A 13118-nucleotide genomic window follows, 5' to 3' on the forward strand; every position below is an offset into this window, starting at 1 on the left:
TTTTCAATAAATCATAATAAATAATACTCATAATAAATAATACACATAAATGACAGATTTTGGAAGACACTTTCCACAATTTCTTACCCCCATGGCCATGGTCCCCTCTTCTACATCTTACAAATAAATAAGAAGGCAGGAGTTACCTGAAATGGGATCATCTATCCCTTGTTTTTCTTGTTGTGGTGTCTTTGCAATCAAATAAAAATAATACTTGAATTTAATTTAATTTTACAAAAGTAATTTATTAAATTCATGTGTCAAAATATAAATGGTTGTAAAACACCAAGTTGAGAAAAATCATCCCATGCGGTTACTTATTCTTTTGAAAACTTCCCGCAAAATATTTGCACCAGAGTACCAGACAAATCCAGCTCAGCATCCATAGAATAACCCCTCTGAACCCCAAACCTCTTGTCCCCTTTGTTGTCTTCTATTAATAATCCTATTCCATTCCCCTTTCAATCTCTTCCTCAACCCTTTCCTCCGTCGTCGCCGTCATGATTCCCTACCACTCCCTCCCTGAAGCCATTGCGCATCTCGGCCGCAACCTCACCTTCGCCGAAACCCTGTGGTTTAACTATTCGGCCAAAAAATCCGATCACTTTCTCTTCTGCCATAACATTCTCTTCCTCTTCGTCATTTTCTCTCTCGCTCCTCTCCCCGTTGTATTTCTCGAAATCAAACGCATTTTGCCTTTCGATAAGTACAAGATTCAACCCAACGTTCGTCTCTCTCTGAAGCAAATGTTCAAATGCTACAAAGACGTCATGGTCATATTCTTCTTAGTTGTGGGACCACTCCAGCTCGTCTCTTATCCTTCCATCAAGGTCAATTTCATTTAACAAATCGACTCGATTTGGTATAGTGTTTTAAATTGCAGTTGCGGCTGTAATTAGCCGGTAATAAATAAATAATTTACATCAGTGCAGTGCAGCTGTGGTTTATAGTTTAAAACCTTGAATTAAGATCTATTAACTGAAAATGATATAATTGAAATACATTGTTATAATTTTTTAATTTTGTTATTTTTTGTTGTTATTATTAGATGATTGGGATCAGAACGGGGTTGCCATTACCATCATGGTGGGAGATCTTAGGGCAATTATTGGTGTATTTCATGATTGAGGATTATACCAATTATTGGATCCATAGGTTTCTGCATAACAAGTGGGGTTATGAGAAGATTCACAGGGTTCACCATGAATACCAGGCTCCGATTGGGTTCGCTGCGCCGTATGCGCATTGGGCAGAGATTTTGATTCTTGGACTTCCGTCTTTTTTTGGTCCGGCTTTAGTTCCTGGTCACATGATCACTCTTTGGCTGTGGATTGCGTTGCGCCAGATTGAGGCCATTGAAACACATAGCGGGTAATGTATTGTTGCTGTCGCTTTCCTCTTTTGTTGATTTTTCTATAACCCCTTTTCTTTTGCATGATTGAAATTTGTATAAAGTAAGTTGGATTTGAAGGATCTCTAATAGTGCCTTACCTTTTTCTTATGGGACCTAGCATGATTTTGACACCTTTTTACTTTATAATTTTTGTTTGAAAGATATTATTTGAACAACTCATTTCGACAATTTCTCGGGACACAGTACTTTACTTTGTGGGTAAACTATAAGATGCCACGACAAGTTGTTTAAGTCAATTGTTCAAATACTAGTCTCCTTTTATTTTTTTGGGTTCTTTCATTTTGTTTCAATTTATGTTTCTTAGTATGATGGTGAAAATACTTTTACAATATTTGTTTTTCTCTGGGTTTGAAGAAAGTAAAGTTCTCTAATAGTAATAAAATGGTGGGCAATTGTTATAGTGTTGGAAAAAATTGGAGATCTGTGATGTAGATAGATAGTTCACAGATAAAATGAGATAATCTTTGTCTTCACCATACTTGTTTTTGTTGCATCTTAACTCTATATGGCTGAAGGACAGTTAACAAATGTCTTCACAGTAAGGACAGCAGAGATACAATTTATAATGATAGCATGGTTTGAACATAGTGATTTGCTTGTAGGTTTGCAATTTTAACATGAGTAATTTGGTGAGAAAGTTGAGGAGCATTGTGTTTTCTGTTAGTAATTATTTAGGAAAGTAAAATTATTATACCAGGTTTAAATTTTGTAGAGGTAACTTTGCTTATTATTGAACCCAAAAAGTTCATATTTTTTTGCTTATACTTGAGACCAGAGGGAGTATATCATTTTGTTCTATACATATGATGTTACTACCCACGTGGTGAAATAAAGCTTTATATTCATTGCTGTCTCAACAATGTAGTACAGGTGAATGCAAAAGTGATGGTTAAACTGATTTATAAATCCAATATGAATGCTATAAATGTTATTTGTATAGTAAGGTCGTTGTTGTCTGAGCATGTGCATATAAATGTTTTACATCAGGATGATGGTTAGTTTCACGGTTACGCAATATTGTGATGGTGCTTGCAACCTGAATGTATCACTAGTTGCCTATCTTTCTTTACCACATTAATAAACAGCAATCTTGCCCAACTCTTCCTCCACCTTTCTCCTTTCTAGAACATTTACTCGTCATTCTTCTCTAGTTTTTGTGTAGCAATTTTGGCACTCAACCTTATATTTTGTTTGTTACATGTCACTTGTCAGGTATGACTTCCCCTGGAGTCTCACAAAATATATTCCATTTTATGGTGGCGCTGAGTATCACGATTACCATCATTTTGTTGGACGACAAAGCCATAGTAATTTTGCTTCAGTGTTCACATACTGTGATTACATCTATGGAACGGACAAGGTTATATTATGATTCTAGAATTCTCTTGCTGCATAAATATCTGCTAGATTTTTCACATTGTGAAGTTGACTTCTAATATTCTACTTTCTCATGTCATAGGGTTATAGGTACCAGAAGAAAATATTGCGAGAGGTAAATTTAAAAGCTTCCTAAATTTTTGAAAACATGATTACATGTTGCTTCATTTTATCTTTCTCAAATTCTTTGTACACATTTCTTTTTGTTTTTGACTTAATTTATTGAGGTATACAATTTGCAATGATGGTTTTTTCCCGCATCTAATTGTTTTTTAATTGATTTAATTGAAGCGTGGGTTCACAAACGACACTAGGAAGAATGGACAAGCACATGAGACAAACGGCACTAACCAGAACGGACGATCACATGAAACACAGGATTTCAAAACTGATTAACTGGGAGACAAGCAGCATCCTATCTGGTTTCGGAGTGATTTGCATGTCAATTCTTTGGAACTAGTTCAGAGTGTTTTGCATGTTAAGTATTCGAAACTGCTGTAGACATATATACTGTTGGTAATATAGTTGTATTTGGTTAGCTTGAGGGCAGACATTGGTATAATGGGACTTCACAAATTGTGTTTGTGTTAGAAGAGGGGGTAGGGGAAGCATTTCTTCTGTAGTTGTGTTTCTGAATTCGAGTTCTTGTAGTTTTTGGTCGATGTTGTATGTCATAATGTTCCTTACCTTTTGGGTTTGTAAATTCTGAATATGAAATAGGCTTCCTCTTCTGGGATTGAATTAGAAAATCAGAATAAAATTTTAAGTTCGGTTATATAAACATTACTATATATTTCATGCACATGTTAATGTCCTCTTGGAGTCTACAAATGTATTTCCCTAACAACTGCTATTGCTGATGTTTAAGGTTTAGTAGAGATTAAGTTGGGATTGTAATCTGTTTAATTGTATTTTTCCAATTTTTGATGAATGTAATGTTCGGTTGATTGTGACCATTTTTCTCTTGCTGCTTTAAAGCTTGTCTACCTTAGGGGCTATGTTTGAATATTTAATTATGATGGAATGAAATGAAAGAGAATTATCATGCCATTGTTAATACATTCGTTCCTATAAAAGGGCCATAATTTTGATAACAAAAGCCCGTCTAGCTCAGTTGGTAGAGCGCAAGGCTCTTAACCTTGTGGTCGTGGGTTCGAGCCCCACGGTGGGCGTTTTCATTTTTAAAAATTTATATGAAAAGTAATGACCAAGCCCATGTGGGAAATCGACGAAAAGCCCACTAATATTATTTCTTTGTTTCAGACTTTTATCTCACTAAAAAAACAAAAAAGTGAGATCAAAGAACAGATGCAATGACCAAAATTAATAAGATCAAGAGTAAATTACACTGACATCCCCTGAGTTTTAGTGAAATTACATAAACCACCCCTCACTTTTCTAAACCTACACAAACCTCTGTATAAGAAATAAGTGTAATCTTTTAAACAAAAAATGTGATAAATGCAATTAAGTTAAACAAAATATGATATATTGCGTAGACAAGTTAGTGAAATTACACAAACCACCCCTCACTTTTCTACACTACACAAACCTCCCCTAGTTTTGTACTTTCATTACACTGACCACCTTGTATAAGAAATAAGTGTAATCTTTTAAACAAAAAATGTGATAAATGCAATTAAGTTAAACAAAACATGATATATTGTGTAGACAAGTCTAAATAATATACAAATCAATGTATCTTTATTATTTTTTTGTTACAAAATGCATCAACAATTATAAAGAAATATTGTTTAAATCACTTTTATAATGTAGTGTAACGAACCAAAAATAATAAAGATACATTGATTTGTATATTATTTAGACTTGTCTACACAATATATCATGTTTTGTTTAACTTAATTGCATTTATCACATTTTTTGTTTAAAACATTACACTTATTTCTTATACAAGGGTGGTCATTTACAAAACTAGGGGAGGTTTGTATAGGTTTAGAAAAGTGAGGAGTGGTTTGTGTAATTTCACTAAAACTCAGGAGGTATCAGTGTAATTTACTCTAAGATCAAAGAATAACCTCACATATATGGAAGTTGCAACTCTTCCATAAGAGTGAGAGATTAGGATAATTCATTCCCAAATCTCAGGTAAAGGATAAATAAGAAGTAGAAGCTTAATTATTTAGACTATGAAAAAGGTATCATTGAGTGTAGTACCCTTGTTATCGCTTAAAAGAGCTTCTAGGATATGAAAAGGAAAATTTATCTATCATTTGTGTGTGATGAAGAACTTGTAAAGAAATAATGTTGTGAGGAGCTTGTAAAGAAATAATGTTGTAAAAACAAAGATGAAGGAAAAGTGATTTGTAAATAGAAAGGGAAAGCTAAAAAGAACAGGAAATGATGAGATGAAGGAGTTGATTGTTACCTAAGTGCTTCAAGAAGATTGGGAAACAAAGACCATGAGTTGAGCTTTAATGTGTAGGAAAACCTAACGTGGACTCTGTGTAGTTTTGGAAAAGGAGAGTTGTTGAAGGTAGAGGAGAGATATTATGGAAGAAGTGTTGGATTAGTTTTTGTCATTTGTGGTTGAAGGTGTTTAGCTTGAGACAATTTTTTTTTTAATTTGAAGTAAAAGTTTGTCATGTAATTGACTTTGAAAAGTAAACAGGTTGCAACATTACCTTTTGGCTGAGAATAGTCACTATACTGAGTTTTTTCATTAGTCATTGTGTTTACCAATGTTATGCTCATGATAGTATGTCAAGTCACCTGCAAATTCAAAGGACTATAAAAACAATTACTTATACAAAGAATTATTATATTTACAGAAAAAATAGTGAAAGAAAAATTAGTCTTTTAGAGATATTCTCCTTGTTAGAATGGTGGATGATCTACAAAATAATAAAAAATAAATCAAAGAGGATATATAAATATTGATGCACATGTTTTGGTGTATAAATGTATTTGATATTTGTCAAATACTCATACTAATTATAAAGTTATGTACAATATCATTCTATTAATGGGGTACCATTCTATTTACTATATAATTACATGATTAATTCATCTATATTTATTACCTAACATGTCAAGATTTAACAAAATTATAAACATTTGATGTTTTTATATTTTTAAATGCATGTTCAATAAAACTATTTTGTATATCGTACATTATTACATGAATATATCGTACATTATATGGAACTAAATTTCTATTTTCTTATATCAAATGAAAATGGAAATAGATTATTATAATCAGATGATTATCATTGCCATGTTTGAAAAAATATTAGGCATAAATCATTAGTGATGAGTCATGATCTCTTTTAAAAAAATACACATCATAGAGAGACGGTCATATACAATGTTATATAAAGTGTTAAAAACCAATAATGATGTTAGTGAAATAACATATGGTTAATGTGGTTGTTGAATCTATACCCCAAAAGAGACAATTAAATTAAAGTGATTACCCAGTCATGTTAGTTTATATCTACCTAGCCAAAAAGCTCAGTTTTTCAAATTTACTAAATGTCATGTCTCTCACGTGTTACTTATATTTTCAGAGATTCTCGGTTTTGAAATTCTAATATTCAGATATAGTCACATAATATACATAGGAAATTTGTCTTAATTTTAGTCAGTTTGTGGGTACTTGAGGATAAGTTCACAAAATATACATATAGTAAATTTCTATTTCAATGTCAGTCAGACCGTGGGTACTTGAGGATATGGTCACAAAATATACATCAAACTATGATGCATCAGAGTTAAGTTCTCAAAAAAGGTCACACATCTATTTCATACTCGAATGACCCATTCAGTCTTGATATGTTTTGCCACCTTGGAGGATGACAACTGAGTGGATTTATAGAACGGGCTTTGTAGGAGGTCCAAATCTAGGTCAGCCGACATTCTCTTGGCTGGAGTTACAACTTGAAGGTTGTCTGGATCATGGTCAGCAGTGATAGATACAGACTACCCATGCAAGTTGCAAAATTCACAATATATCACACTTATTAGTGTTATTAACTTTGAACCATAAACATTGTTAAAACGGATGGATTCCACTCACAGATTCATGTTTAGAAATGTCATTGACATGACACTTTCCTTTTTGTTCATCATAGTTCGAAACCTTGTAAATAACAGGTAAAAAATAATTATTATCAATTTAGAAGAATTTTTTTTTATTCAAACATGGATAGAACATTATATATTTTAACTTACAGTCTGCACCTCCAGTATTCCAAACTGATCAGAAATTGATTTTATCAAACTTGGATTTTCAGATAGTCTTATCACAGAGGATTGGTTGTAGGATGGCTGCACTTTGACCCTTAAGGCCATTGTCCTTGCAAGGAGCATGTCAACATTTAGAGGGAATGCTTTTGGATCATCATCCCCTTCCTAAATACAAAAATAATGTATTGAATAAATGTATTGGTCAACTAACATGTCATTGTCTATTACTGAAAATAAATGAAGATATGTCAAAGGCTTATTGCAACCATCTGATTTCTAAGCTCACATGCAGATATTCCAATTATTTCAGCGCATTGGCGATCCCAAAAGACAAACCTTCCACTTCCATTTTGGTGAATAACCTTAATGTCCAATTTATACCTTAAATAAAAAAATATTATAATGAGTAAAAGATTAAAAAAATTCAGTTTCTAAATGAAAGTTATATAATGAAAATTTTTTACCTTGGCGTAGAACTTAGATTATATGTTCCACACTTGCAGGTGAAAGGACCATCCTTAACCTCAGTCTTCTTAGTGCATTTTATACAACCATCATAATATCTTCCTTGTTTCCCAACAATAAACATTGTTGTTGTTCCAACAGTAACATAAGTAATTTCCTGCACATTAAAAACATTAGTTAGGAGATCAATTATAAGAAAAATAGTAACTACAACATAAATTTACCTCAGTTGATGTTAAGGCAGCAATTTCAGAGATAGTCTTAACCTCAACCTTGTATATAAATAGGTCATCATCAGATAAATTAGAATATTGTGATAATTGGTTGTTACCTTGGCTCAATGTGTCACAGGACAGACTGAGAGTTAAAAATCTACACAAAAAATAAGAGGATATGAATATGATACATTAAATAAATACTAAAAATTTGAATATAGATATAATTACATTGTACCTGTCTTTGTAGTTCTGAAAATCTGGAATTTCATCATTAATAAAAAATTTAGATCCACACCATGAATTGCTCACACTGGGTGGGTACTTACCTACAACAAAGTCAAGTTAAGTATTAGTCAATTAATGAATTCTTATAGGAAAATTAGAAGATCTATAACAATAAATAATACATTGTCCTTCCTTGACTCTCGCATGTGTCAACAGAATGATCATACGTTCACCGGTTGTTTGACAATTGTAAGAGTTAAAAAACTTCATAGCATGTGATTCCCATAGAGTACAGGTGATGATATCACCACTGATTGAAAATTATAAGTAAAAAATTTGAATGAAATAAAAAAAGTAAATAAGTAAGAAAAAACAAAATAGCATTTTTACTTACGTAGAATCTCTGAGATTCATAATAGAACCTTCTTTAATTTTGCTTCAGTTTGAGAGTAAATCATCTTACCAACAGCTCCAATGATGTCTACCAAGATAAAAAAAACGTCTTAAGATAGGATAAATTAAATAAATAGTTGAGCAGAAATAATACATATTTTTTCACCAAAAACTTACCTACTAACAAATCAGTTTGAAAGTTCCCAGCAAGAATTTCACCAACGTTTTTAAAATTATCATCAAATAGGGGAATATCAGGAAAGTCCATTTCCTTCAGAGTTGTTCCAGAACTAAACTGCATTCTATAGGCATGATCACATGCCTTAAATTGGAGATCATTGTGAATCACATTGAAATTGTGCATGACATACGTCTTATTTTCAACCAAATGTTCTCTCCATTAGATAAACTCATCCTTCTTAACAGTGACTTTGATCTTATCTCCCTAAATTAATTAAAAGAATTGAACATTATTAAACTATCAAATATATTGAAAATAGATATGACATATTATTACCTTACAATCCATCAATATCATTTCAAGATGTCCTGGTTTGGGTGGAAGTTGCACATACCAAATTTCAGTAATTCTAACACCAATCTTCCACAGGTGTTTTGAATCATTCAAATCTTTTATAAGCTCGAACGGGCGTGATATTGACATTAATACAATACAAACTAAATAATAATAATAATAAAAAGGATAAACAACATTTCAGTAAAACATATAGGAGCATAAGTTATAGAAACAATGATATTGTAGTAATGTAAAAAATGTTAAGGTCATTTTTTCAGAGGTGAGCATATAAGTATGCTACCACATATTATACAGACCTTGTTATTATAGAAGACTTGTCTCTCTGCATAAGACTCAACTTTATCTATCACTAAGATATTCAAGAGTGTGATAATCAAACAGGAAACATATAAAATTACAATATGAAAGAAATAACAGTAAATTATATATATTAATACAATATAAAATTACATAGAAAACGTATCATTAAAGATGTCTATTAAACATATGATTTTAACATCCATTACAAATAGAGAATTACATGCATTCAAATATTACAATGAATTTGGTAATGACAGAATATTATAATTGTTATGAGTACTTAGTTCAAAAATTATAATTTGAAAAAATGAACATCAAGGTATCATGGACATGCAGAGAGTCAACTTCATAACTTATATACCCTAATGAGACATTAAGATGGAAGGACTGAACGTAATCACTAAAAAAATGATTTAAAAGTTAATGTCATATAATAACAACAAATCTATCCTTCTATTGTAGTCATGCACACAACTCAGAAATGCCAAACTGTGTGAGACAATGTAAACTTTTTAAAAATGTAAACTTTATCAACAACATAAGAAACAACAAAAAATGTAAACTTTGACTCCCAAACAAAATCTATACGGGAATGAAAACTCAAACAAAGTACCAAAGGAGACCCATTATTTAACAAAGTGATTGTAGTCATGCAGAGAACCCAGAAATGTCAAACTGTATGAGATAATATAAACTTTTTATCATCTTCAAAATGTGATATTTTAATAAATAAGTTTTCAGTGATGAACAATAAAAGGTTTGTGAACCATAGTTCACTTCACATTGATGAACATTATTAAGAGAAAAAATGTACCATTGACGTTTTCAACAATGAGAACTAAAGGTGAAAACTTTGAACTAAGTAGCTTAGGCTATCATCGGTAACAAAAATGGCTTTGAACTATTTTATTCTCAGATCTGTAAATTTTTTGAATGGAAACCCATTTATCATCTTCAAAATGCGACATTTTTAAGAAATAAATTTTCAGTGATGAACAATAAAAGGTTTGTGAACCATAGTTCATAGTGAAAACTAAATGTGAAAACTTTGAACTAAATGGCTTAGGCTATCATCGGTAACAAAAATGGCTTTGAACTCTCTTATTCTCAGATCTGTAAATTTTTTGAATGGAAACCCATTTATCATCTTCAAAATGTGACCTTTTAAGAAATAAATTTTCAGTGATGAAGCTTAAGTTACCTTAAGCAGATGAAGAAGGCTGAAATAGCTTACTTAGTGGAGGAGAAGAAGAAATGAAGAGGTGAAATAATGAGGTGAAATGATGAGGTGAAATGAAGAGGTGAAATGATGAGGTGAAATGAAGAGGTGAAATGAAGTGGAGTACACATGTCTGAAGATGTGAAATGAAGAGGTGAATGAAGAAGAAATAAAGTGGAGTACACGTCTGATATATGCATAGAGAAATAATGAGACTGATTCACTGAAATGACAAACGTTTTTTTTTTTGCTTTGAATTTTTTATTCAAGTTTTTTACATTTTTACCCTCTTATAATCCAAGTGTCAATATTTGAAGAAGGTTTTTTTGTAATACCATAAGTCCTTTCAATTCTTAAAGAGATAGTAGATTAAGAGTATCTCTCATTTTATGGGTGATGAATTAATCTCTATTATAATATGTGGTCGCTTTTTCTATTAAGTATTGATGCTTATCCCACATGTGACTTTACTATTTTTTTGTTATTTTTGGTGAATCATATTTATTTATTTTTTGAGTATACTAAAAAAGAAATTTCTAAACCATTTTTATAAATAGTATAAACTCCGGTTGATTCCTAAACCTAATTTTATGGGTGAGCACAGGATAAATAATCTGATCCATCAGTGATTCAAACCCAAGTTAATTGGACCAATGTTTTACCCATCAGGTTGTACCCAGTCCAAACCAATCAAAATCCAAAATTCCTTTGTGATCAGACTGAGTTTAATTTCAATGATTAGATCCAACCCAAATACACATATTTTAAATAAAAATCACTAAAGAGTAAATGTATTGTATTAACAGTGTTATTATAGCCTTTCTTTTTTACCATCATCAGTTGAATATCTTGTTGCATATCAAAATTTAAAGACTATTAAAAATGGAAACCCAATTATAATAAGGAAATGAAATGATTTTTTAATAAAAATATGACAAAAACTATAGCATACCTGATTGATCAACTTCAAGCTAATGCATTAACTTTCGAGTTGAAATGAGTCGAATTGATGAATTAATAATGATGTCACATGATCAATTAAACATTTGTACATCTTACCTAATTTGATCTTGGGATAAAATAAAGTAATAAATAGTCCTTGAAATTTTTTCCTTGAGAACATTTTGGTCCATGAAATAAAAATAAAATAAAAAGTCTATGAATAGTAACTATGTAATTTTTAAATTTGACAATTTGGCCATTCAAAATTTCTTACGTGAAACAATTTGCTCCTTTCTAAATTGGACTAAGTGGAAAATTTCAAGGGTGAAATTGTCTCACGAAAAAATCTTATGAATTACTCAGTCACCTTACTTTTCAAAGACCAAAATGTCCAAAAATAAAAAATTTAAGAATTATTTTGGATTTTTTATTTACCCATTTTTCGAACATTGATAATTTTTTGTAGAATAAATTATATCAACACTCCTCAAGTTTAATAGATTTTTTTATACATACATAAATTACTTCTAATTCATGCACACATTACATTAGGCATGTAAGAATATAATTGTATTGACTAAATATGAATATAATATTTTAAAGAATAGTGCTGATGAATGCAATAATTAAGATACACATGTAATATGATAAGTTTTTCCGTCAAAATAGACTACCCTAATAAATCCCGGTTAGCCTGAATAATGCTCGAATTAAATTGGGTTGAACTAAAATGCTCAATAACAATTTATATATGTTAAATTGTAGTATAAGCCCATCATAATTGGAATTCATGTTGTGGTGGCCGATCAATATAATATTAGAAAATATGTTTTTAATTATTTTAAACTCTTTAAAAAAATATCATTATGAATTTAACAAAGATGTACTTGTTATGTCTCAAATAATGTGAAGGCACTTGCTACATTATGAATATTTATTATCAAATCAAATGTCTCAAAATTGGAGAAAGAAATAGTGTAAAAATGAGACTCATTATAAAATAGTTGGGCCAATCGAGACTAACAAAATAAATTTAATAAAATATAGAGTAAATTATGTTGACATTTCTGAAGTTTGGTTAAAATTATACAAACTACCATTTCCTTTTTTAGGCATACATTAACCACCCCTAAAAATATATATACATTATACTGATTAATCTATAGAAGAGTTAAGTGAAATTTCTTAAACATTAAATGATGACAAATGTAATGCCCCGAAAAATATTCTTTATTTATTATGTGGAAAAGTGAGTAAATTTTTTTTTTCAATTGATGATATAAAATTATTTCATTTTAAAAACCTTTCTTTTCCAGGACATCACTTTAAGTAACATATAACGCGGAAATCAAAACCGGTTACCTAACGGTAACTGAAATGATACAACATTTCCTGAATATACATCTTCATAGATATAAAAGATCATAAGTACTTAATATACATATTCAACAAGAAAGGGCGGAAATATTAATCATCGCCAAAAGACACTAAACAAAGACATGAACAAACTGAAGCCGTCAGTGTTTCAAAAGTCACAAAATGATAAACAACTCCTAGTGGCTAACTCCAAAGCTAGGGTACTGCCTCTCCTCAATTCCGCATGCCCCCTCCTAGAACATCACAGACGGGTAGCTCCAAATCCGAGTAAAGTTGTCTATCTGACGAGCACACGTCCGAAAAGCAAGCAATAGAAAAGAAGAGAAATAGAGAGAGTAAGACATCTAATGAATATAATTCATTGACGGCGTGGACTTACTCAGAATATTACACTCATATATGACAAACAGTTCATATATATAACATATTACATTATAACTCATC

The 13118-nt window shown here is 31.0% G+C and overlaps 2 protein-coding genes and 1 non-coding gene across 3 annotated transcripts; 2 read left to right on the plus strand and 1 right to left on the minus strand.

Moving 5' to 3' along the window:
* LOC109350013 (methylsterol monooxygenase 1-1-like) lies at positions 359-3582 on the plus strand. Its single transcript, XM_019591112.1, has 5 exons — positions 359-830; positions 1049-1371; positions 2627-2774; positions 2874-2906; positions 3083-3582. The coding sequence occupies exons 1-5, from the start codon at positions 501-503 to the stop codon at positions 3185-3187; spliced, it is 939 nt and encodes a 312-aa protein (XP_019446657.1). The 5' UTR covers positions 359-500; the 3' UTR covers positions 3188-3582.
* On the plus strand, positions 3891-3963 carry TRNAK-CUU. Its single transcript has one exon. It is a non-coding gene; the product is annotated as a tRNA-Lys (tRNA).
* On the minus strand, positions 6998-8662 carry LOC109350489. The gene is made up of 5 exons (XM_019591719.1): positions 8476-8662; positions 7916-8006; positions 7687-7834; positions 7462-7619; positions 6998-7378 (listed from the first exon to the last, which is right to left on the minus strand). The coding sequence occupies exons 1-5, from the start codon at positions 8660-8662 to the stop codon at positions 7246-7248; spliced, it is 717 nt and encodes a 238-aa protein (XP_019447264.1). The 3' UTR covers positions 6998-7245.

Source organism: Lupinus angustifolius, chromosome LG06, assembly GCF_001865875.1.
Source record: "Lupinus angustifolius cultivar Tanjil chromosome LG06, LupAngTanjil_v1.0, whole genome shotgun sequence".
NCBI lineage: Eukaryota > Viridiplantae > Streptophyta > Magnoliopsida > Fabales > Fabaceae > Lupinus > Lupinus angustifolius.

Excerpts from the sequence above, each read along its gene's own strand:
- LOC109350489 (XM_019591719.1), bottom strand. The coding sequence starts at position 8,662 with ATGCACAATTTCAATGTGATTCACAATGATCTCCAATTTAAGGCATGT. Across the intron at positions 7,835-7,915 it reads TTTCAGAACTACAAAGACAG|ATTTTTAACTCTCAGTCTGT; the intron begins GTACAATGTAAT and ends TTTTTTGTGTAG. Across the intron at positions 7,379-7,461 it reads AATCTAAGTTCTACGCCAAG|GTATAAATTGGACATTAAGG; the intron begins GTAAAAAATTTT and ends TTTTTATTTAAG.
- LOC109350013 (XM_019591112.1), top strand. The coding sequence starts at position 501 with ATGATTCCCTACCACTCCCTCCCTGAAGCCATTGCGCATCTCGGCCGC. Across the intron at positions 1,372-2,626 it reads GCCATTGAAACACATAGCGG|GTATGACTTCCCCTGGAGTC; the intron begins GTAATGTATTGT and ends GTCACTTGTCAG. Across the intron at positions 2,907-3,082 it reads AGAAGAAAATATTGCGAGAG|CGTGGGTTCACAAACGACAC; the intron begins GTAAATTTAAAA and ends ATTTAATTGAAG.